Raw genomic sequence first — 25,797 nt, 5'->3', positions numbered from 1 at the left:
AGCACTAAAAACAACACACAGAAACGACATAGTAATTACAGTAATAGCGAGAAACATCCAAATCAATCTATACACAAAAAACAAACAAGAGCAGATGTGCAAAAGACAGTCAATTGTACAGAGTCAGGGATTAGCAAGGTTTTATAAAAGAAGAAGAAGAAGAAGGAGAAGCCTTTATTAATCTCACAATCAGGAAATATGCATAATTACAGCAACAATACAATAGAAAAGAGTGAGGATTATATTGACTAAAATATAAATAAATTAAATGAAATAAAAATATTTAAAGGCTAACAGGGAACAAACAAGATATTCACAATATATTGACAAATGATGTACATAATATTGACATTTAAAGTTTTATTGCACCTTTATAAAATGTAGGTGAGTGAGAAGATGATTTTACTGAGTGCAGTTGCACAGCCTGATGGCTGCAGCCTCCTTGTAGTGTAATATTTGCCATTGAGTCCAGAAAAAGTCCAGCATATTATGTGCCACACAGCGGGGAAGAGTTGTAGAGGGTTTGTATTAACACGTCTGTGTTATCGTTGTTCAAATGTTGAAAATGTCGAAAGGAATGATTTGCAGCATTTTTCTGAAGCAAAGTTTTTGAACTGTGTTTTTTCAAGGTTGCTGTGTGGGACACTGATGCAAAGAAAATGAGTCTATTTTCACAAAGAGACAATATTGTCGCCATTTCTACATCTTGGTTTTACTGAAGGTTTTTATTATTTAAATAAACAAACAAATACAAAAAGGAATTCTAAAAATAAAAATGGAATTTTGTCTCTATTCTTAGTTTCTTGAGAAAAGCTCAACAAAGACCGGCCAGTTACGCTGAAATGTGACAAGCGGTGTTTGGGGAGGCTGATGAGCACCTGCTCCTCCAGCTCCATGCACTGCTGATGGATAGTAAGTGGTTAAAGTGGGCCATGTGTGGGACAACCACGTATAAATGATGGGGCCAACAGACTGGCCATTGATTCTTCTGGCCGTAGCTTACTGTGACCTGCAGCCTCGCATGAATCTTCGTTGACTCTGACTCGGCTTTGCCTGTTTTCAGAAGATACGGAAATCACAAACAAAAACCTGCGTAGAGGGAGAAAATCTCCCGTAAAGGCATCTTGTGCAGCGTCAGAGCCACCGTTCACCTCTGAGAATTAAAATTGATTATGTTTCTGATGGTGTGGATAGTTGGCGCTGGGATTCAAGCTGGCAACCCTTCAGCCATAGGGCCACCTGTCCTACCAACGGTGCCACAGCTGCCACCAAAGATCTCTTCAACATGGAACCATCATTCTTTTCGCTTAAAGGTCCAGTGTGAAAGATTTGGCTTGATTTAGGATTTTTATATTGGTAAAAGCTTAACCTACTGCCCATAAATACATTAATAAAAGTGTATCACAGAACATTCATTCATTCATCTTCTATACCCGCTTATTCCTATTCAGGGTCACGGGGGTCTGCTGGAGCCTCTCCCAGCTGTCATAGGGCGAAGGCAGGGTGACATCCTGGACAAGTCGCCAGTTCATCGCAGGGCCACATAGAAACAAACAACCATTCACACTCACATGCACACCTACGGACAATTCAGAGTGTTCAATTGACCTCACATGCATGTTTTTGGACTGTGGGAGGAAGCCGGAGAACCCGGAGAGAACCCACGCAGACACAGGGAGAACATGCAAACTCTACACAGAATGGTCCCAGGTCTGGGCCCCGGAATCGAACCCATGACCTTCTTGCTGTGAGGCGGCAGCGCTAACCACTGCGCCACCGTGTTGCCCTCTCACAGAACATTAAATTAGTGATTTGGTTTTCCTACCCTGAGAACAGTTCTCATATATATAAGAATATACATGGAGCAATAAGATATTGGGATTCCTTAAAGACCTTTTAACACCTTGCACACTACTAGTATATCTTTTTCTTTCCTCTTTCTTGGGAGAACAGCGAACCAACAATCTCTACAATCTACCACGTTCATTGAAATAAGCCTCTAACTGTTGACTTACACTGCAGACTGTACACACAAAAACATTGCTGTGCTTAGATATGACATAATGGCCTTAAAAAGTTCTTTTAACATATCCGCATATCAATAAACTCTAGTCTGTCATACATGAACCCATGAAAAAACACATAAAAGTTCCTCATTTCTGTCTGAATCCATCTGCAAGTGTTCATGTAGTCTGATAATCAACAGCTGATGGCTACAGCAATAATGTCAATTTTAACAGAATTTTCATCACAATCCTCGTTGAAGTCCTCGCTGAAGTCAGTGTTGAGCCAATAGGAAACAGCTGTTGTTGTTGTTGTTGTTTTTTTTCCCATAACACTTGAGGAAATCCTTTATTTTGCTCATATTGTAAAACAAGTTTCATGAAAATACCCCCAAACATCCAAAAGTAAGTAACTCGAAGGACGCAAAGACGAAGATACTGCATGGGTTACATATTGTGCAGAGTGAAGAAAATTCCTGGCAGTGGCTTCTCACTGCATTTGACAGTGCAGCACCAAGTGGCGACATCCAGGTCAGGTGACACTGATTCGATGAAAAAGCCCGTGGTGCGTTTTGGGGGATACCCATGTGATGACATCGTGTTAAAAACCATTTAGCATTTGTTTTTTCTTGGTGGGAAAATCTTCAATTTTAATATTAAACTCCACATTTTAAACCAAGGTTTTGGCCAAAAGAATCTCGCATGAGAGCAGTTACATTTCCCTGCTTCAAACAGAACAGAACTGTACACGCTGAAACTTTAAGTACCGATTGTACATTCTTATTTTCTGTATTTTGTTATTTCATCTGCAGATTTTATCGCCTCAAGCGGCAAACACAACACACATTTCACCGGGTTGAAATCACATAATTGCTTGTTTGTATTTTTTTTGTTTGTTTGCGTTTATTTTTTTTTCACCGTCCGGGTGTTGCTCTGTAATTATTATCTTCCCTCACACTGTTTGAAAACGTTTCGTATCCCACTGAGCGGAAAAGTGAGGAAAAATTATCGCCAAACTTTTTGAGGGGGGGTAAAAAAAAAAAGAGTAAAATTGCAGCGTCTGAACAGCAGGGTGTTCAGCGCGGGCAGAGGCGACGCTTTTCATGGTAATGATTTTAATATCGGTCTGCATTCTTTGCACATTGTGGCGCTGTGTACCACATGAAAGCACAATCTATCTATCTATCTATCTATCTATCTATCTATCTATCCATGCACTGACACATTTGCACAGTCGCCCAGAATGTGAATTTGCTAAAGATTAAAGGTCTAGTGTGTAAAATTTGGCCTGATCAATGATTTTTATATTGGTAAAAGCTTAACATGTAAATATATTGATATAACTTGATAGTCACTGTACAATTAAAGGAATCATGTTTTTCTACCATAACAACAGTTCTCATACACATAAGAATATACAGTACATAGAGCAACTGGGCTCTTGCTCCTCGTTAGCTGCCGTCTTGCGTCACCGTTTTTTCAGGAAGTGCCCCTCGCTGTGGCCTAGGGTTTAACATTTCAGCAAAACGCTCTCTTACCACCAGATGCTACTACGTCATAAGCGCTGGAATTCAAACACTCATACACACATGGCCACGACACCAGCAATAAATGACAGCACTAGATGGCAGCTAACGAGGAGCAAGACCATTATTACTCTCTATATTCTTATATATATGTGAGAACCGTTCTAAGGGGAGGAAAACCAAATTAACTTCTTTTAATTAACTTTTTCAATACAAGCATACACGTTTATTAATGTATTTATGGACAGTATGTTAAGCTTTCACCAATATAAAAATAATAAATCAAGCCAAATTTTACACATTGGACCTTTAAAACTGCTTTGAATTGGCTTTCATATATATATATATGTATATATATATGTATATATATATGTATATATATATGTATATATATGTATATATATATATGTATATATATATGTATATATATATATATATGTATATATATATGTATATATATATGTATATATATATATATATGTATATATATATGTATATATATATGTATATATATATATATATATATATATATATATGTATATATATATATGTATATATATATATATATATATATATATATATACACATATATATACATATATATTTATTTATTTATTTATATATTTATTTATTTATTTATTTATTTATTTATTTTAAGACATACGTTACCAGCGGTTCGCAGGTGGAAGTCGAGACAGTTGACGGCGCACAGCGAATATACTGTCGATATCAGACTATAGCAGGAAATGCAATAACTGCGGATGTTGTGCAACCCAGTTGGACTTACACAATAAACTTTCAAACACTTATGAAAAGAAAAGTCAGCGCTCTCACAGTCACAGCTGCGGAAACGAGGCCAGGTTTTAAATCTGCGGCTGCAGTCGAGTGGCTGTCGAGATTTTTTTTTTTTTTTTTTTTTTAGGCGTAAAACCTGTGCGGCGGCCCTCGGGTAAGAGACACTGACTGACCTGGAGCGCCGAGAGATGCAAGCTCTTGATTAAGCCCCTCTCTGATTTGAGAGTGTAATTGAACACGTTACAAGGAGCACACTTACGCAGGGCTCCTCTGTGAGGGCTTGATGTTAATTTAGCCCCGGCGAGCTCGGGCCTGTCACTTCATTCCGCCGCCCCGAACGGAGCACTTTGTATTGATTATATGTGCTTTAGAAGGGAGAAAAAGAAAGTTAACCACACTGACAGACAAATCTATAATCACTTCGCTGGGGTTTATCATTAACAATTTGGAATATGCAAAGGGAGACTTTGCCCTGTGGCTGTAATTATTCTAACTCCAGTGCACATACTTTCTTTACACTAAAATGATGCTAAAATCTTTTTTATTTGCTCTATGTCGAGCAAAGTATCACTGCTCAGCCTATTTTTTTTTTTACATCCACAGGAGTTCCTTATGCAAATAAACCCATCAGTATTGTTAGTAGTGTTGTTTAATTGAACTTGACTTGAATATTGCCAACAATTTCACCATTCATTGGTTCACTTTTAATGAAAAATATTCCCAATTTTACAAGACTTAGATTTGATGTGAGTGACACAATGGAATGGGGTAATATGAGGAATATCATGGCGTGAAGTGATAAAAATTCATGCTTCTTTTTTTTTTATTTTCTATTACAAACTAAACAGCAAAGTTACCTTTCAACAACCCAGCAGCCAGGAGAAATAAAGGAGAAGCAAACTCGCCAAGTAATGGAGCAAGTCCATTCATTATTTACTGTTTAAAGCCCCCCCCTAAAAAAAATAAATGTGGAAGGGAATTAAATTTGTATGAAAAGTTGTTGCTTCTGATCTATTACTGCTTTGCGATTGCTGAAACAGAGGAAATGGGGATCTGGAAAAATGCAGGAGGTGCAGGCTGAAAGAGGTGGAGTAGGTAATGCAAAACACTGCTAATTGGAGCGGGTACGTGGTCGGCTCAGCAGCAGCAGAATGGATTCGCCGAGGGTGATGAACCCAAAAAAAAAGGTTATTTTTCTCAAAGACGGCACAATTTCTATTTTGGAGCTTCAACACACTTTCACTTCTTTAATTTACCTCATGTGGCCCAGACAAATGACTGAATGGATGAATGAATGAAGGCTCCAGCAGACTCTCGCAACACTGAGTGCAGGAGGAAGTGGGTATAGAAGATAGATGGATGGATGGATGCAATGCGAGGTTTCAACTTCCTTGTGTAGTTGATGCTTCATGAGGGAAGATGCTGCGAGGACTGATAAATGTTGAATCAACGTTGCTCGGGTTTTGAAATTTGGTGGAAGAGGCATGACTTGCTCATAACTTTTTGGGCCCAGAAGAGCGACAGTGGCCTTGTCCAATCAGCGATGACTTCCGTCGATAGAGGTCATTGTCGTTGCGTTTTTGAATTTGTTTGCTATTGTGTTCCGTGGTTTGAAGTGGTGCAAAGTGGCGCAGGAGCACTCACAGCCAGCCAAAAGGAGCCGCAGCAAAGGTGTAAAGCAACTTGAGTTCAATTTAACCACATTTAAACAGCTTTGCCATAGCTTCCTTGGCTAATTAGGTTTAGAGGGACAGAAATGGAAGGAGAGATACATTTGAACGCATAAAAATGGAGAAATGCAGCAAAAGACAGAAAGTGAACCCATTGTTAGCTGACCCCCCCCCGACTCGCTGCCCTGATAATCTATTCAAGAAAGGTCAATGAGGTTTAATGTCTACTTGTGTTTAAAACATGCATCAGTGATTCGTGACGGCTCTCTTCGCTCCTTCCACCGTTTCAGTTTAACTTTGAGAAAGTGCATTAATGCAACAGGTGGTTTGTTTGTCTGACTCCTTATCTTGTTATTGATTCACACACGCTGGATGGAGCGTCTGTGGGAAACGGACTCGAGACAGTGCTGCTGGAACACTGCTGACCTGCACCCATGCATTGCGGCGCATTAATTGCTATTGTTTGTGCTTTAAATGTGTGTGTACCTGAGAGAAATGTGGCTGTCAACAGCTAATCATCAAGTGAAAAAATACCTGGAAAAAATGAATAATTAATTGAAATGAAATTTTTTAAAAAAAACTACTTTTGAAGCCTTTTTAAGAACTCAGTACCCAGGGGATTATTTGCATCCATATTTCTGACATAAACTTTAGAATATGTGAAAAGTGTCATCTATCCTGCTCCTTTTCATCTCTGTTCTTGCGGCTGGACTGATGTCAGATTTATGCTAAAATGTTAGTTTAGCATAAATCCTTCAACTTAAATGTTGGCTTTAAAGTTTGTCTGAGTTGATCCACCCAAGCTAGCCATTCTCACCGCCAGACTTTGAATTATTGAATGACTTTAATGAAAAGGCAAAATTAACCTTGACAAAATCAGAAAAGATGCGCTCAGAGAGGAAACGTGAAATCGCCGGGGAATCAATCAAGATGACCAAAAGTTACCTTTGTTTTCGCTCTGTCATTTCACCCGGCTATCACCGCGGTAGCTATGAAACGTACCTGTGGAATGCTGCACATTCAACGCGAGTGAACGCAAGTCATTCTCAGGTCAAGCTTGCGTTGTGTTTGTGTCTGCGGCGGAGTAGTTACATCCACGAGAATCAAAAAGATCAGAGCAGGTCCCTTAATTGAAAACGTGTCGCACTCTCGCGTTGCCCCTCAACCGGCTACCAACAATCACGTAATTACCTGGCCAATTTGTCGGCGGCTCGGTGAGTAGAGTTAATAAATAGCTCTTGGGGGCCCCACTGAGCCGACACGGCTCCTCCACCGGCCCACGCCGTGCAAATACCTGTTTTATTGGCCAACTCCGCTTTCGTCTCGCACGCTTTTTTTGTGCCAGCACTCGGATGACCCCTTCAAACACGCCGGCTCTCCTGCATTTTCACACCTCGGCCTTTTTACGCGCCCTCTGTAATTTTTGACTGTCGGAGAGAGACGGCTGCAGGGTGTAACATTTAACAAAGGGCCGGGGGAGGCTACTCGTGGCGCGCGGCTCGTGCAGGTCGTGAGGTTGATCTCGGGCTGCTGTAATGGCTTCAGGCCATTAACCCTCCCTGTCATTTGCAATGACGCGCGCTTTTGAAAAAGGAAAATGGGCGCTGCCCACGGAACTTTCGAGCGGGCGCACGACGCTCGCCGCTCGCTCCAGCTGGTGACTTATTCGTGTCGTTGCGTCGTCCCGCGTGTGAGAAATGTCACGATCTCTAGTGTATAACATTGTTAATATTGAGAATGGTAGCAGTAAGAAGCTATCAGAATTGCTTTTTCAGTGTCTCCATCTTGCTTTTGTCACACGATACAAAACGATTTAGACAACTGCTGAATCTGTCTCAGTCGTCCATCTCGTTAACGTCATAGAAAGAACTGTCGGTCAACCTTCAAGGTTAACCATGTAGTATTTGGAGGTTTTGAAGAAGAAACAGCGACACCAAGTGGTTACATTTTAGATTGCAATGTCTCTCACTCTCTCTCCCCCTCCTGAGCTTGCCGGTGACTACAGTGATCTTCTTACCCAAACCTGCATACCGCATCCACCTTCTTCTTTGTTGGTTTATTTGAGGACGACAGCGTTCACCCTAAATACGAAACGCACTGTCAGGCAGCTGGATTGTCCACACCAGGCTTCCTTAAAAATACTGCATGTTGTTGGAAGATGGCAGCTAACTGCAGTATATATGAGACAATATGTATGAGAACCATTCTAGGGGTAGGAAAACAAAATCTCTTCTATTGTGCTGTGATTATACAGTTTTATCAATGCATTTATGGGCAGCGTACTGAGTTTTTACCAATATAAAAATCATAAAGCAAGCCAAATATATATTATATATTATATATATTATAGGACCTTAAAAACAGCTTTGGATTTCATAACCAGTCGGCTCTGACTTAGCTGTTGCAAAAGAACCAGTGTCTTCTACTTAATTTGGCAATTTTGCCTATTGCCACAATCCCTATAGTCATATTGAGTCAAACAGTTGAATTATAACTGCTTGCTATTGGTGACCGATACAGGTGTCCCAAATCAAATACACATTCCAACAACCGCCCAAAACACTCTGGAGGACAAGTTGTGACCTGCACTGTTAATCACTATCTTCTTTAAAAATGAAGGCAAAAACACACAGCGTGGCTGATGCCAAAGAGATTAGTTTAGATATTGCATTGTCAAATAAACAAGTGAACTAAGTGAACTAATAAAATGAACTTGATGTGACTTGATTTAATTGACTTGACGTTCCTCCTCGCTATAATAGGACTGATATTATTATGTTTTTGTTTTTCACAGCCACGCAAGTCAGCCCCTCGGAACTGCAAGATGTGTTTAACGAGACCTCGTCCAATATTTTCCAGATTAACGCCAACGGTAAGAGTCCACTCCAGGTAATACTGTGTGCACCTCAGTGTTTGTGAGCAGAATGCGCGATAACCATGAGCTTGTTTAAATAGCCGGTTTCAGTGGTTTGTTTTAAACTGGTATTTCAGGCTCTTTCCTTTAAAACCAGGGTCGCTACTGTTGACCTGGATAATACATTTGAAGGTCTTCGTTTCTCTTTTGCCTCTAGTTGTCACATTAGAGAAGAACCTTCAGTCACTGGGAACGTCAAGAGATACAGCAGAGTTACGTCAAAGTCTGTGAGTAAATTCATTTGGTTGAATGGAAACCTGCCACATCCACTCACCTACTTTAGAAACTAATGTCCGACGTGTCGTACTGTCACATGATCCAATGAGCTTCCAATGAATGTCTCGGTCTCGCGTTACATCACCAGCATTTCCACATTGGCTTTTCTTCGCTCATTTATGCTGTTTAAAATATTTTGATGTATATGTTTGACATCTTTCGAGGAAACTTTATAATAAAAAGGATATGGTAACTCTTATTGTACCTTGTAAAAAAAGTACATTTAAATGACAGTAATTTGGTGAGAGACATTTTCATCTTCATACTTGATGCTCCGGCTCATTGCGAGGCTTTGAGATTTATCTCCTCTTGTCGTCAAGGAGTGCAGGTCCCCCCTTTGTTTCCTTGGCCATTTTCAAATTGATTATCCATCGATTTATTTACTTTTTCGCCAGCTGACTTTCCAGCAATTACCCAGATTCAAAGCTGATGACTAAGTGGCCAATCTGGGATGATTGTGTGTATTTAAAATGCATTATATCCCACTGTGTCGGCTGGCGTGTCATCAATTTCCTTGAACACCTTTTATCATTGCCTTTGAAACTTTCTGACAAAACCTCCCTGCTCCATATTTTAGCTGCCTGTTTTCCTCCACAAAACAACACATCTCGCGCCTCTGACTGATGCAAATTACACCCAGGAAATGTGTGCGTGTGTGTGCGTACGTGCATGCATGCATCATTTTTGGCAGCTCACTACGTGCTTCAATTTCTCCATTCAATCTATCTACAAAAACAAAAAAAACAAGGCTATCTGGTTCAAAAATCAAATAGCTATACTGCTAATTTGCAACAGTTTTTTTTTTTTTTTTGTTGATTTTCAAATATTTTTTTTGTAATTTTTACTGCTGGCAATTTCGTCGTTTCACAAAGGTTACCATCACACAGTAGCCATGTTGTCCTGTCACTTCTGTGGCTGCAGTGAGAAGAGATCACGTGGCAGAATTCCACATTCCCCTGTAATCAGTGAAGAGCACATGGCAAAGTGGATTAATAGACGGCACCCTCTGAGTGTCATTGCCTTTGTTCCTGCATTAAGAATTCACTGGTGCTGTGGCTTTGACACACCGGAGGACAATGGGAGACCCCAGCTGACTGACATTGTCTTGTCAGTAGCTGCGGCGCGCGTCCACACCGAGTGCGCGTCTGAGCCACTGACATCGTTGGTATCGCAACAGCCTCGTTGCGCAAGGGGGCCACTAGGGGTGCTCTAACTGTGATGTAGGTGCTACTTTTGGTCGGATTAACGTGGAAGTGCAGTAGTGGGGAAAAACGTTTTTTGGACGTCTCGTGCATATGTGATGTAGTTTATTGCACACAGACACAGACAGAAGTCTCCAAGTGCAGTTTATTTTAGTGAAGTGACCAACATCCACCCGCGTGCTGCACGTGCACGGTTCTGTTTAGCTCAAAACTGGACTTTTCAGCAAGAACAACGAATTCCTTGGGATATGACAATCCGTTAACTTTGATTTGTCACTATGTGGTTATATGAGTGGTTCTTGATAGTGGGAGTGATACCAGGTGGATGTTGCAATGTCTTTGGTGGGAAAACATAAATTGCATGACATGCTAACCGTTAGCTCTGACATGACCGCAAGATATTTATGTTACCAAGCAGCTAAATTAATATCCAATTGCACTTTGCTATTTATTTATTACATAAATTAAATCTCAGGGGATTTTCCTGACAAATGTCCAATTTCAGGAACTTCCAAACTTTAGCCAAACAAACACACTCATCATTCAACGACTTAATTAGTTTTTGGTCTCAGTATGCCAAGGAGTTTTTGTGCGTCAATTTTTCTTCTGCATGCCGTTCTACTCAATGGGGGGAAAATAAAACTACAACAAAAGACAAACAAACAAACAAACCAAAAAAAAAAACGCAAAGACAAATTGCTCAAAAGTGAACAGTCAACCAAGTGATAATTAACATTTTCAGCATTATAACTGCATAAGCTGTTACAAATACATCAGTCACAATTCCGTAGGGGGAGAGAAAAAAAAAACAAAAAACTGTAAAAACTCCCAGCCTTCTTTTTTTTTTCTTTTTTCCTATTTGGATCCTGACGCATGCGAGCCTCTCCTCTACTCCATCCTCCTCCTCTCACCTCTTGCACAACAGACTCGGCGGCCCCAGATTCTGCGGCCCTCAAACCCACGTTCATGCACCGTTCACATGCAACCACGTGTACGTGTGAAACAACAGTAGGAGTCGAAGAAATAAATGTCAGATGGATTTCAAAACTGCGCTGTGCTTGCGTGGTCCGGCGGTGGTGTAATTGTACCGTGGCGGCGTTCGCTCGGCGTCCTGGTTTATTTTGGTTGGTTGCCTCCTTTACGTAAGGCTTGAGAATATCTTCAGATGAAGGATGAAGGAGATACATTTTCTTGTTTTTTTTCTGTAGACAAGACCAGTTAAGTGCAACGTGATTGCAGTTCCTGTACATCCGTGAGTGTCGGTGTTCCAGCCAGAGCAGCGATAACAACGGTAACCTAACCCACACATTCAAATAGAGTAAAGGTCATAGCAATTACATTAACTTTTGACAGGGGGAAAAAAAAAATCAATCTTAAGAAATTGAAGCACAGGAAATGTGTTTTGCAAGGGAGTATTTCATGATTATCACATTAAGTATTTCTTTTGCCGTACGGCCATTTGCCGTCATGGCCACAGTGTCACTTGACATTCCGTGTTCTTTGTGTTTCCGTTAAACTAGCTCCAACCCCACATTGCTCAGTGCTTTCTCATTTCCATGTTACAAAATGTTTGCATCTTTTTTATTTTTGAATTTTTGAATGTGGCTTTCTATAAGATGAGCTGAAACCTCTGTATGTGCAAATGTCAACCTCAGTACTTATTTTGAAATAGAATGTTGGCACTTTGTAACTCCAGCATTCATTCCGTTCCTGCTGCTTAAAAGCCAGCACGGGAACCAGCACATGTTTTGATGTGTGAATCACCTTATGCTAAAGTCCGAATGTTATTCATTTAATGTGAGTATCTGTCCAGCTCTAGTGTTTGATTGGGCGGGCGGCTGATAACCTGCTCAATCACCCCCGTCCTCCTCTTCTTTAGTGCTCTTTAATTGGAAATGGTATGTGAACAGTTATATAAGATTAAATGTGCGAGGAAATGTGTAATCTTTTAATTAGCATTTACGTGAACTGACGCTTCACCAAAAGGAAGTGGTCCGTTAAATAACATATGTGCCCGGGAAGAAGCTTGAATGATTTGTTTGTAATAGTCAACTTCAAATATCTCAATGTTTTTTTGTTTTTTTTTTCCAAACCAATCAATTTCTTCCAGCAATGGTTAATAACTTCAGAGATACTAAACATTCCTGAAAATTATTTTAGTTTTTCACATTGTCAAATATTCATCGGGTTCCTAATTGCTAAAAAATGTGTAGTCATTAAAACACTTGGTGCATAAAATGGCAAAAGTATTTTCGCCAAAATATTAACAGCTTCATCTACTGCACTCTCTCCGCTCAATGTCGCTTCTGTGATATCCATGAATCACCCGTTTAAAGATTCCCGATCTGTTTTATTAACTGAGAGTTGAAAGCAATGCATCTTACTTCGTTCATTCAGAAGAAGAAGGCGTATATTATTAAAATTAATGTGCAGAAGCATTTTTTCTCCACACTTGTCATTTTTAGTCAATTCATTAATTGTAAATTAAGTGGTGTGGCATGCGAGGATGTAATGAGGACAGGAGAGTGCTTAAGAACTTGTAAACCAGGAGATGAGCACACAAACATGAGGACGCCAGTGAAGACCATATGCGCTTCAAGGAAATTTTATTGAAAAAAATATATGTATTTATTTTCTGTCCAGATGTATTGTTTAGGCTCATGAATGAATTAAAAAAAATTACATCCAAGTCCGTTTCATGTATGTGTGTAAACATATCTGTAAGACTTAAATTTTAATGACATTATGACCATAGAAGGTGCATCACTTCAGTCCTGCCTTTCATGTAACAGCAAGTTTATTTTAAGTTCCTTCCCGCGGCTCCAGCCACATCCCCCCCGAGATCTCGAAACAAACCAACGCATCCCCAGTTTGTTTCCGACAGTGATCGTGTTTCGGGGTCAAGGAGAAGGAATATAAAAGCAGAGGCTACGCGTACAACAACGCTGTAACGCACTGATAGGAGACTGTGGCTGCTGAAACTGTCAGCACAGATAAGGTGTCAGTATATCAGATGCAAGTGTGCCGGACTTTTATCCAAATGCTGGGCATTTGGCTGTGAGCTATGGAGAGAGGTCAGCAGTGTGTGTACAGTATCTCCAGTTTGGCGGTTTAATCCTGATTAGAGCTCAGTGTGAGTCCTCCACTCGCCCAGAAATCCCCGAAACAGGGACCCGGCCCTGCTAAAGACCCTGGGTGTCGCCTCACACCTCCACCGCTCCCATCTGCACGCTTTTCATTTCTCATTACAGCTCCTCAGTTTGTCCACTTGCAGGGTTAACCGCAGCTCAGAGGAGCACCAGGAAGCGCACGCAGCAGAGGTGACTGATTGGAATTCACAGCACGGGCAATTTCCATTTTTTTTTTATATATTTTTTTAACGCGTTGTCTCTGGCCGCATGGCTCTCGAGCTCGTTGTGGGGGAAGAGTGTGACTAGCAGATGTATCACTGTGCAGAGACGCAGCAGAGGTCTCCTCGAGGGTCCTCTGTGGTGGGCGAGCTCTGATTGTTTGGTAACAGCCTGTCAGTGGTGGGCTGCGCTTCCACTGACTCATGGATGATCCATTAGAGCTCATCGCTTCTGAAGTCCACCTCAGGTTGTATTTTTAGACCTGAAGTTTGGAAGGAATCCTCTTGTTTCGCTGCTAATAGCGGCGTTCGTGACTTTTTTTGAGTCATTTTGTGGCTAGATTTTACTCTCAATGAGAAAAACTCGGACTTTCGTGGTGGCTGTCTGAGAATGTTCTCTGTAAAGCATTTCTTTGAGGTATCAGGTGGTTGAGTTACTGGATTATAGCACTTTCTGGGCCTTAATGGTACTTTGGGCAACTTGTTGAGTCCGAGAATCAGTGCGCTGGTGACAAGTAAAGGGCGCTGGTCGTCTCTTCGCATCGTGTCCAAATGGTGGAGGGAAAAAAAAAAGTCATTCTGGGTTATCATTCCTCGGAGTTCAAAGATGTCTGGAGAGAAAACTCTAAAAATGTGGCTGACAAGAGACGAGCATTTTTAGGTAGAAAAATGAGCGGTTACAGAATGGAAAATGTCACCGTGATAATAAACTCTTCACCTGGCTGAAGTCTGTTTGGATGAAACCCACAATATGACTTTCACTGTGTTTTACTGGTTGTATATTTTTTTATTTCCATGATAATTTTCTTGAAAAAAAATTGGTCGACAAACATTTTTTCCCCCCGAAGTTCATTGGTGGGAGGAACTTTTGAAAGTTGTTCTGCTCAAAACCTGTTGTTTCCAACTAGATTTCAAAGAGAGAATAAACGAGTCCTGTTTTCCTTTTAAAAAACACACACATACAAATAATAAAAAAAGGTACTTCCCTCAAAATACTGAAGTCATACGTTGGCAGTCCAAGAGTTACCACTTGTTGACATCTTTCACCTAAAGATAAAAAAAACGGTTACAGTTCCTTTAGTGCGTACACATGATGCACCGACCATTTCTGTCAAGTATTGTGCTGCGTGGTTGTGTATTCTACCGAGTGGCCAGCACTTGGCTGGAGTGCTGGACTGATTATCATACTTGTACAAAGTGGCAAGATGTATAGGGGAATATATAAACGTTGCCCTGCCCTCTTCGCATGATTAGATGTTAATCCGCGAGTCCAATAAAATAAATAAATAAGGAAGACTCAAAGAGCTGTATCAGTCAGTTCTATTTCTGTGGCGTTGGTGTGGGTGGGGAATCAGCAGGGAGCTAAGTCAGAGATAGACTATTATGCTGATGCTCTGTGGGGCCAAAAAACGAGGATGCAGCAAAGTTGGAGGTCCACTGGGGGGGGGGGGGAGCCGACATTAATAGCGCTTACAAAAATAAATAAATAATGATGGACCATCCGAGGGAAGAAAAAAAAAATTAAGCCACGGATTAACTTTTGCTGCAGTGTCAAGCAAGGTCATCACTGTCGTGGCCTTATCTATCAACACACTGAAGTGCTTGTCGTGAAAGTGGTTTCAGATAATTACAGGAGTACTTTACTCTTCAAAGTTTCAAATGTTACAGTGTGTGAGTGAAGTATTTGTTTTGTTCAGTAAATGTTTACGCAACTGACAAAACGTGAAAACATTGTCAGTTTCTTTCATTCTTCACCGCACTCAAGCACTTTACTATAAGCTCAGATTTGTGGGAAGCAAACATTATGTCAAAAGTGTGACATTGTGAAGCACTGCGAAGTGCTTTACAAAGAGAGTTTGCGGTAATGCTATGTGCTTGTAGGTTCTTTATGGTTTGCATACAGGCAGCACAATGAGTGGAATCTTCAATCTCTTGATCTCCAGCAACATGAAGCCTGGAAGCATGTGGCCAAATCTCATCAGCTTGTAGAGCAAATACACAAGGTGGATGTGAGTCAATTCAGTTCATTTTAGATTGATTTATTTCTCTTTAAGCGTCATGAAGGAGTCAACAATAAGTTGATAACAACCAATCCATTCGCACAGGTGCACCTCAGGGATGTGTTAGCGCCCCAGACATTTTCTACACAAGTGACCGCAACACATCGGCATCCCTGCAGTTTTACCCTGAGTTGTGCTGGCGTGTGATGAGATAATATATAATAAGCCCTGCCTTCACACCTGTGTACTCTTAAAAGCAGTCAAATGAAATCACAGAAAGTATCAGTAATAACTGCCTTCTCAGGCTATATTCTGACAGTGGTACACAGGAGGAATCGCAAACACAAGCACAGGAAAGGTCAGCAAGGTTTGCTTTTTTTTTAAACTCCATTAAAACTCAAGTACTAAATTACTGCACCAGGGTCGCACACATCTTAATGTGCCTCGTGTATTTAGTTGTCTCCTTTTTTCTTTTTGTGACAAAAGTGATGCTATGGCTCCAGTCAGGGCCCTGAACTCTTTCTGCCCTGCAGTTGAGCTGTTTTATGTCCCTGAAACTGAAACAGATACAAACTTTATTGATAGTCAGTGGGAGAAAATAAATACCAAAGTTCCTTCTTAAGTGCCACTAGTTGCTGATGTTTAGAGTGCTAGCGACTGCACTAACTGAGCACAAAGGCCTGAGAAGAAGAAGAAGAAAAAAAATCAATACTGGGAGTGAAAGCTAAGGAATAAATTTTTAAATTGCTTGCCATAGCCGAGTCACCTGAAGCAGTGTTCGCACACTCAATCTGAGACCTGTGAGCTTAACACCGTAAGAGTTGTGAAGCAGCAAGCTGGGGACAAAATGCTCCGCTGTTACATAGTGGTGGCAAAAGAGCAAAATGATATAAAAACTGCGATAGCAGAAGAGAACTGCTGTAAACTATGAAAAACTTTGATGTGAAAATAAACTTTAAATGGTTTAAACAGAATTAGAAAGAACAGATATTTGTGTACAAATGTAAAGGTTAAAAGTAAAAAGTCCTCAAGTAAGATATAGATATTCTAAAAATCTACTTAAGTACATTTACACTGTATTTGTACTTCATAACTTCCCACCTCTGGCATTCACTGCACTGCAACATTTGGATCGTATTTGTTTTCCTCCAAACCGTCGATGCAGAATCCAAGGCGCTGCATTTACAGTTTCAGCGACTGATGATGAGTAATCCCGCACATAGCAAAGATATCCGAAGACGTGCCTAGCTGTTCAGCACTTGGTAATCCTCACCAGCGTTATGAGCGTTTGCTCCTCTGAAATACTGTTGACGTCTGGCAATGGAGGACCCATGTGCAAGCTCATTACATCGGTTTGGCCCCTCTCCCACTTAAACTGATCTCCACCCAGCCAAAAATGGACTTGGCCAATCGTGGCAGTGATATTTGACTGACTCTGTGCAATGGCTGATGGGGAAGCACCACAGACACTCGAAGCAACGGCTTTAAAACCACCTATTGTGACTGTTGTGGATAGACACCAAATTTATTTTGACGGGAACGGCGCAGGCTGCAATTAAAGGTTGTGTTTCAAAGATTTATTATTTTTGCTCCACCTTTCTCTCGGCTTTATATCCTTTCTCTCTGCGATCTGCTAACATTTTTTTTTTTTTGTTATGTGACACCGCTTATGTCACACGCTCCATTACTCTGATAGGTTGTAGGTGTTTCCAATTAGGCCAAGATGCAGTTTGGTCTGTGCCTTCTGGTAACACACCTTTAGTAAATCTGCTTTGAAACAAGTGAGGCCAGACCTCTCAGAATTAGTGGGCACTGCGAACGTAATGCAGTCGTGAGGTACACTGTATGCTCTCGTAATTGCACCAGTTTTCTGTGAAAGCTGCTCAGCAGTGCAGATTGAATGTCCTCTAGATTGAAGACCAGTTAGAGAAAAATGAAGCGGCCTTTTCTTTGACTTTATCGGGAATACCACCCCAAATCCCCCCCCCCCCCCCCCCTCTCCCACCCCCCATTCTTTGGGACACTCAATTTATATTATCATAATAACTGATCTCATATATTTGCCTTCACCTCACAGCAGCAACGCAGGGCAGCATTCTGCACATTGCAATCCTTAAAACCTGATTAGAGTCTTAGTGTAAAACTTCCCCGTAGAAAATACACTTTTTCGTGTGTTATTCCAGTGGCACAATGGAGAGACACTGGCTGCTAGCCAATTTAATTATTTCCTCGTCGGAAAAAACTTTTATTTCTCACGGCAGAATTAACCTTCGTCCCGTCTACGGTACTTTCCCCAACAAATTCAGCCGTCTCTGACGCTGCTCTCCACGGACATGATGGGCTGCCTTTTCCGGGTATTTTCCCCTCTGTGATTCTGAATTTATTTCCTCAACGGACCCAGAACCTAAGCAACATGAACCTAAGCAACATTCTCCTCATGGCCCAAGTGCACAGCAACCCGTCTTGTTCTCTCTCACCAGCTTGTATAATTTCCATCCAACTGCAGTGGGGGGGGGGGGTTTGCAAAATATTTCAGAAAAGTAACGGAATCGTTACTTGGTAAAGTAATTATGACATAATTACCATTTTTTGCCAGAGTAATCCCGTCACATTACTCTGTTACTTAAAAAGTGGTTTAATTACAGTAGTGGATTACTTAGTAATAGATTACTCAACCACACTGGTTAGGAATGGGTCTCGAAGAGGAGGGGACGTGGCCTGCTGCATAAGCGTACTGCTGTATCCAGGGATACCTGGCAGTGCAGATAATGAATGTGTTATCCTGAACCTCCGGTCTGGAGGACCTTCGACTGTAGCGCCAGCTTCAACCTTTCACCGCTGAGAAGCTTGTCAGCATGAGCAGGAAAGAACAAAGACGATTTAGCCGCGTTACACTGTTCATCTCTATCAGACAGTTGTCCAAATTCACTTTCCGCCGTCACATATAATCTCAGTATTACATACGCCTGCTCCGCACTGTCCTGCAAGGGTCTTTTAAATACGTCCGTGAAGCTTCTCGGTCGTCCAGGCTGAACTTGGAGATTACGTTTTTTTCTTTGGTGTCTTGCAGATGTACTGTCGCTCATTCAAAAGGTTTCTTCGGTTCATGAAACATTGGTTGGGAAGTCCCTTATGTTTCATCACCAAGGTGAAGATTTACCCAACCAATTAGCAAACTTGTGTGATGCCAATTGAGTAAAACCCATGTAGGTTGTTATTCTGATGATCCCGTAGGTGTGGTTTCTTCTGAGAAAAAGAGGACAAAATGAGTGTTTTTTTAAAACTTTGTTTTGAATTTTTCAGACATTCTATGCAACAGCAAACCAACAAAATCATCACCAGTACGAGCCAACTCATCAAACAGCTCTCCGATATCATCAGCGGCTCTTCAAGGGTAGTTTGCCAAACCTTTTCTCCTTTCATTCCCTGTAATTTGCAAGAACAAACAAAGGACTGTGCCGCGTTTTCGGTTAATTAAAACTAATCCTCTTTTGTCACACAGCAAGACCGTCTGCGCTTAACCAGACTCAAGACTGAACTGTCGGAGTCGGTGCAACGCTACGGGAACCTGCAGAAGGTAAGCGCAATGTTCTTCACTCTGAAAGTCGATGAATTCTTTAAGAATAGCATTCAGACACGATGCGGCAGCTTCATTCCCATAAAGTTGTGTTGCACACACAGGCGGGATAATAAGGAACAATAGCAACAACAAAAAAAGTTGCAATAAAAAAAGACACTGTCTCTTTGTCTGCTCCTGTACAGAAAATTGCAGAGCGCTCAAGGGCCTTGCTGCCACCAGTGCAGGCCGACAACAGGAAGGTGAGTTGATGCAGAAGGCTGAAATCCGCCTCTTTGTTTCAGCGCCATTCATGAAAGAGGCAGATGATAAGACAGCATTTCTCTGCTTGATTGCATTGGAACAATGGCCGCTTTGAAGGTTTTCGAGCCTCCTACAGTCTCTCTCAGATCACTGCAGCCTCTTCATTCATCTTCTCCGGCTCATGTGCATTTCATTAACTTATTGTTTTGCAATATCAACGGCAGACTATCAGGAGTGTTTTGAGATATATGTCTGTTTGTTTTCTTGTGTTTCGTTTTATTCGTTTCATAACGGCCTGAATTTTGAATGAGGGTGGCAATGAGTAGACAGAAGTCGATACAGGTGATTGAATCCTGAAGTTTTTTTAATTGCTGAGTCAAAAATATTTCAAAGATTTATTGATCTGTTTCTATTTGATTTTTATGGAGATGGCAGCAACAGTAATAAAAGGGATCTTGAATAGACCCGAGCAGGGCTGTCGCCATGATTTTTCAGGTTTCCATTGCGGGGCTTCCCACCTTCAATGGGAAACATAACACTGAAAAATATGGAATTCATTCATGAAGTGAGTCAGTCGGTCAGTCTGAACGCGAGTGTTGCCCATAAGTGACTACCTTAAGTTGTGAATTGCAGCCTGACTCATTAATCATACCAAGCATGTTGTGTTGCATAATTGCATCTGTCTCCACGCTGGTGTGGCACATGGACAATGTATTAACATATACATATACATATATGTATATATATATATATATATATATAATTTTATTTTTTTTGCAGGATGCTGAGAACAATGCAGCAATTCACCACAAATGTATTGCACATGGAACTCAGTATAGAGACAATATAGGAAAGGCAATATAGCATCCAAATCATTTTTTTTTTTTTTGCATTAAAATCACTGCTTATCATTTCAGTATTGGACATTTCTCCTGACAAGTACAATAAAAAAAATAATAATCATTGCCCCAAAGGCAACTGGGCAGAACTACCTGGAGGTGAAAAGCTTTGGTTGCTGTGAGCTAAATAGTCAATTTTGTCATTCTCGTTATCTTTAATATACAGCAGCAGGTTCACCACCAAGTCAGTACATTGGTGAGGCACAGATATTGTGTAACTATACTTCTGCCTCCAGCAGTGGCAATGCAAACAAGGACCCAGTATTTTGTGATATAAAAAAAATATATTTTTATTTTTATTTTTTTTCAGTTTCAGGCCAGCTAATGTTGAAAGCCACCCTGATGTTTTGAATTTCATACATATGTATCTAGGCAGGCATTTGCCAGATCAATACCATGCTATCGACCCACTTCCACCCACATCATCACAGTTCCACTCGAGGGAAACTGAGCAAACTTTTTCGCAGCGCATGAACTTGTGCACAAAGGTGTCAGACTGATTGTTTTTCAAAGTGTCTCCCCCCTAGGATTGGGGCTGCTAATGTGTTCCGGAGCATTTATATGTGAAGGAGTGAGAACTTTTGCTTGCAGAGTTTGTCGAGAAGCAAAGTGACTCACAGCGTGGTCAGTAGACAGAGCGCTGCAGTGACTCAGCCTGAGTAGGTTCCTGTGCGCTGATCCACATTCCTTCATATCACGCATTTGCCGCGTAGTCACCCACGGAAGGTGTAACACAGTAACCATGCACAGCAACATGACTAATAATAATAATGGTAATAATAATAATAATAATAATAATAATAATAATAATAATAATAATAATAATAATAATAATAATAATGATAATAATAATAAAGAGCAGGCCTTCGCTGAGGCTCAGTCCCGAATAATAACACCTCCACCTTCTTCTTCGTTGGTTTATTTGAGGAGGCAAGCGTTCACCCTCATTCCGAAATGCAGGCAATTGGATTGTCCACACCAGGTTTCCTTAGATGTGGCATTGCAAGATGGTGGCTAACTGGGAGCAAGACCCTTGCTATATGTATATTGTTAATACATACATAGGAAAACCAAATTACTTTTTATAGTACTGCCAGTATAGACTTATATGACTGTATATATGGGCAGTATATTAAGCTTTTGCCAATATAAAAATCATAAATCATGACAAATCTTACACACTGGAACTTTAAATGGCCTTTTGAACTAATGTAAATCTCATGTTGTGTGTGTGTGTGTGTGTGTGTGTGTGTGTGTGTGTGTGTGTGTGTGTGTGTGTGTGTGTGTGTGTGCTCCAACAGAGTCCCCAGACTCCTTTGACTGAACAGTTCCAGGAAGGTCTGCTGATCGGAGAAGCAGCAGGCTCAGATGGGGGCCAGCAGTCTCTGCTCTCTGAGATCAGTGAAGCCGACATCGAGGCACTTCGCCAGAAGGAAGAAGCTCTTTTGCAGATAGAAGTAAGTAAACTGACCGCTGCTAATTGCATATATCTATCTCATCTGTTGTTGTTTTTTTTTTTTCATCTACTGGATTTAGATATAGAGAGTTTTTCCAACTACATACCTACAACAATAACAACAACAACAACAACAACAACAACAACAGATGTTCAGATCAGATGTTCTGACAAACTTTTTCTTCAAATAAAAATTATTCATTTTCACTTTCATCTTAATGAAGATTTCCTCGAAAAAGAGATGCCATTTAAATTTACTTTTAAATTGGAGTCGAAAGGCAATGAGATGTATGATTTGAAAACAGGCTAGAAAAAAAGGAGGAGTTGGAAAAAAGGAAAAGCAAATTGCCTATTTTTGTTTCCTTGCTTTCCTCCTGGGAGGCCAACACACGCCAAGTTAGTAACTACAAACTCGGGCAGGTTCTGTCATCTTCTCCCACTTACCAAAGCTTATTAGTATTTGTCACAGTCCCCTCATGCTGCTGCTGGATATCGAATGCCACCCAATTACTATGGTGCTTATAGAGACTTGTTTGTTGCTTCACCCCAAGGAAAGTGTGGCTGGAATTATAATGTTCCCAAACTGTTGAAGCCACTCATTCATTTCAATAATTTAGAATTAATTTCATAAATGTCTCATGAGATTTTATCGAGGATGGGAGAAAACTCTTTCAAGCCTGCAAGATGGGCAAGTTCTGGTTCTCTTGTAGGTGTGGGTCAATGTACAGTATTCAATGAGTGTCACACGTACGCTTCCTTTTAAGGTCATAGATCTAGCCAAGATTTGCATAAGAAGATAATTGGCCATTCATAATTATACAGGTCTATTATTAAATATTAAATAAGTGTTAAATAAATCAGGTCTGATCAGTTTGGATATAGTACATATAAGACATGCCACTGGAGGCTGTTTTAACTCGCGCAAATCTAGAACAGCTGGGCAAAAGACGGTTGTGTTTACAGCAGTGAAAAAGTGGAACTTACTCCCAAATTATGTCAGCCAACAGAAGAACATGACTAATGTTTTAAATGAAATCAAAAGACTACTACTTAACAAGAAATTGTATTTATGAACAGCTCTTGGAGTGATTCAGAGTCTTGTGGTGGAGACATTTTGGATAGCCAGATTCTGGACGGAAAGAAATGGAGGAGCTTCTGTGTATGTGTTGTAAAACTGAAAGTATCTCGACCCCAAGGAAGAGTAGCCGCTGCTTCGCTAAGGCTAATGGGGTTCGGAATAAACATAAAACATATAGTTAAAGTGGATTGATGAGCTTGTAAAAGGATTGGAAACCGCTGGAAGCCAGGACTTGGATCCAAAGTGACAGATGATGTTTCTTTGGTTTCCAGCAGCCACAGCTGGCAACTTGGAACCTGGGGTAGCTCATTTGTAAACCAACCTTGGATTAAAAACAGGTGGTTTGAACACAAAATGATTGGAAATCAGTATTCAGAGTTATCTGCCTGAAACATGTAACATGTAACATAGACCTTGAATATCTGGATTAGACGTGGTTGGGAACAATAAGACCTGGAAAACCTGGAATTGGAGCAGATTGTATTTGCTGGCTATTTTTCCTCTCTGCTACACTCATCACTATTGTGGACAGTGTTTGAGTGCAAGCTCTACTTAATCTGTGTCCATTGAATGATTCTGTACTTTGTCTTCTTCTGGGGCTTTTAAGTGCCTTCAACTGCCTTTTGCAACACCTTCTTTGGGAGGTCGGCAAAGACGCATCACCACGAGCTCAGAGACTAGATTGCAGGCAAGATAAAAAAAATAAAAAAAAAAATATAAAATAAAATAAATCCTTTGAGTCGTCACGAAACAGCGTGAAGAGCGCCGTGTTTTGTCAATGTTTTTCCAACACGCCGAGCTGCAGCAGCCATCTCAGAGCAGCAGATAGCAGCCCGACACATCCTCCAGCGGGAAGCCTCCGGAATGACAAGCGCCAAGTTGGCAGCGCGGCTCCGGCTGCGGTTGGCCCATCCGGCACTTTAAAGACTAATGATAATGTTTTAGGTGCACTTTGCAGAATAATGAAGATGTATCCCTGTGCCCCGTCGGAGTCTGAACGTCATCAACATTTCAAATCAGCCGATCCCTCCCGCAGAAACCCACCGCCGGCCTCCCCGCCCTCCCCGGCGGCAAATGGGAGCGGAGGAGACGGGGAGCATCAATCTCCAGGCGCACGGCGACGCGCGGCGAAAAGAGCCGCGGCGTGAATGACAGCTTCATTTCAGCGCGAGCGCCGAGTCGGCCAGACGAGAGGATGGGCCTTCAAGACGGGCTCATCTGGCGCCGCGCTTCAGTCATCGCAGCGTGGATAAGTGTCGCAGTCGGAGCCCGGGCAGGTGCCGAGGGACGCGGCGCGGCTGCGTTTGCGGGGGAAGCGATAGTATCTGACAATGTGCTTCTTCACTTCCATACCGACCGCCCTCCTTTTGTCCTCTCGCGCTAGTAAATCAGCAATGTTTGCCGTCCACGAACTTCTTCTTCTTCTTTTTTTGTCCCACCGCCGCTTTTCTCTGAGGTGACGTAAAGAGCCTCTCGTCTGTCATCGTTATCAGCTTGTCTCGCCGGATGAGGTTGGGTGTTTCTGGGGTTAGTCCCCCCCGGTTTTTGTCGAGTCTGTTTGGGCCGCAGATGCAGCAGCACGTCATGAAGGGGTCACCGTGACGAACATCAGGTTCTCTCTTAAAGGCAATTTTTTTTTTTTAACCATTCGTTGACAGGACAGTCGTTCGAGCACCACCTTGTGTGCTAATGTGTTTTTTAAGCTTGTTTAAGTGATGGATTCCCAAAACTTTTCCACACCGTGGCCCCCCCAAACAGCATTAGCTTCTAGCGTCTGCCTCCTCAATTATTAATGAGAAATATTAATTCCCTCCCCAATTGTCCTTTGGCTCCATTTAAACCCTCGGAGTGAGCGCAGAGCTCGTAACTTTATCCACTGCATTTGTGATGCGCAAGACAGTTTTTCTTTGAAACAAATGTAAAACACAAGGTGAAACTTAAGTGGGAGCCAGTGAAGTCGATAGGGATGGCGGTGAGGGATTTACTGCTGTGCTTAGGCCAACTGGCAAATCTCTCTTTACTTAAAAGAAGAGATTTCCAACATCATGTATATATATATATATATATATATATATATATATATACATATACATATATATATATATATATATATATACTGTATATTTACACCTGATTGTGCGTGCTTTGAAGCTTAATTGGCCATATCCGCAGACCACCCATTTTCTCTCACCACCTGTCCAGCAGTTCATCACAGAGGGAGGCACATAGACAGACATGCAAGCATTCGCACTGCAAATTCGCACTAGCCAATTTGGAGTTGCCAACCAACCAAACGCGGATGTCATTGGATGGATTAGACTCGTACAGATCGTGGCTAACTCCTCAGCAAGGAGAGTAGCCATTAGCTGTCCTAAGCGTGGCTAGAAGTGGCTATATAATGCAATCTGAAAAGTTTCTCGGCCGTCATTCATTCGCTCAGTAATGCCTAATTTGCATAATTGTTCATATGCGGTGCATCATGCATATGTGTGCAGAGTGCATGTAATTGTAATGGACATAATGGAGAGGAATAACGTTAGGGAAGCGACAAAAAAATAAATGCTGCAATGGAAGTTTTCTCTGTCGATTTGCTTTCACAATAACATCCTTCATCCTTTTTTATTTCTGTAAATTATTGCATTCCTTCTTTTTACGTTTTCAGTTTAGATTTATGTGGGTTTATTTTTTTCGACTTGAATATATGGGTGAATCTAATTTCCTATGCATTCAGTGAAAAATGAAAACCAAGTGAACTGAAAAGAAAAAAAAATCTAATTAATTCAAGTATTTATGTCCACACGTGTCACTT

General features: G+C 41.2%; 1 protein-coding gene across 1 annotated transcript in view; it reads left to right on the top strand.

The window, feature by feature from the left end:
* Positions 1–25,797, top strand: part of tsnare1 (T-SNARE Domain Containing 1) — a 105,029-nt gene that overhangs the window by 31,654 nt on the left and 47,578 nt on the right. Inside the window, exons 3-8 of the mRNA XM_076040922.1 lie at positions 8,789–8,866; positions 9,066–9,135; positions 19,039–19,129; positions 19,238–19,312; positions 19,498–19,554; positions 21,756–21,911. Coding sequence (XP_075897037.1) covers positions 8,789–8,866; positions 9,066–9,135; positions 19,039–19,129; positions 19,238–19,312; positions 19,498–19,554; positions 21,756–21,911 — 527 coding nt within the window. The remainder of the gene's footprint in view (positions 1–8,788; positions 8,867–9,065; positions 9,136–19,038; positions 19,130–19,237; positions 19,313–19,497; positions 19,555–21,755; positions 21,912–25,797) is intronic.

This window comes from Nelusetta ayraudi, unplaced genomic scaffold, assembly GCF_046127955.1.
Source record: "Nelusetta ayraudi isolate G7.1 ecotype Tasmania unplaced genomic scaffold, CSIRO-AGI_Nayr_v1 ptg000063l, whole genome shotgun sequence".
Taxonomy (NCBI): Eukaryota; Metazoa; Chordata; class Actinopteri; order Tetraodontiformes; family Monacanthidae; genus Nelusetta; species Nelusetta ayraudi.
Note: the sequence above shows the minus strand (reverse complement) of the source record. Positions and strands in the feature narration are given on the sequence as shown.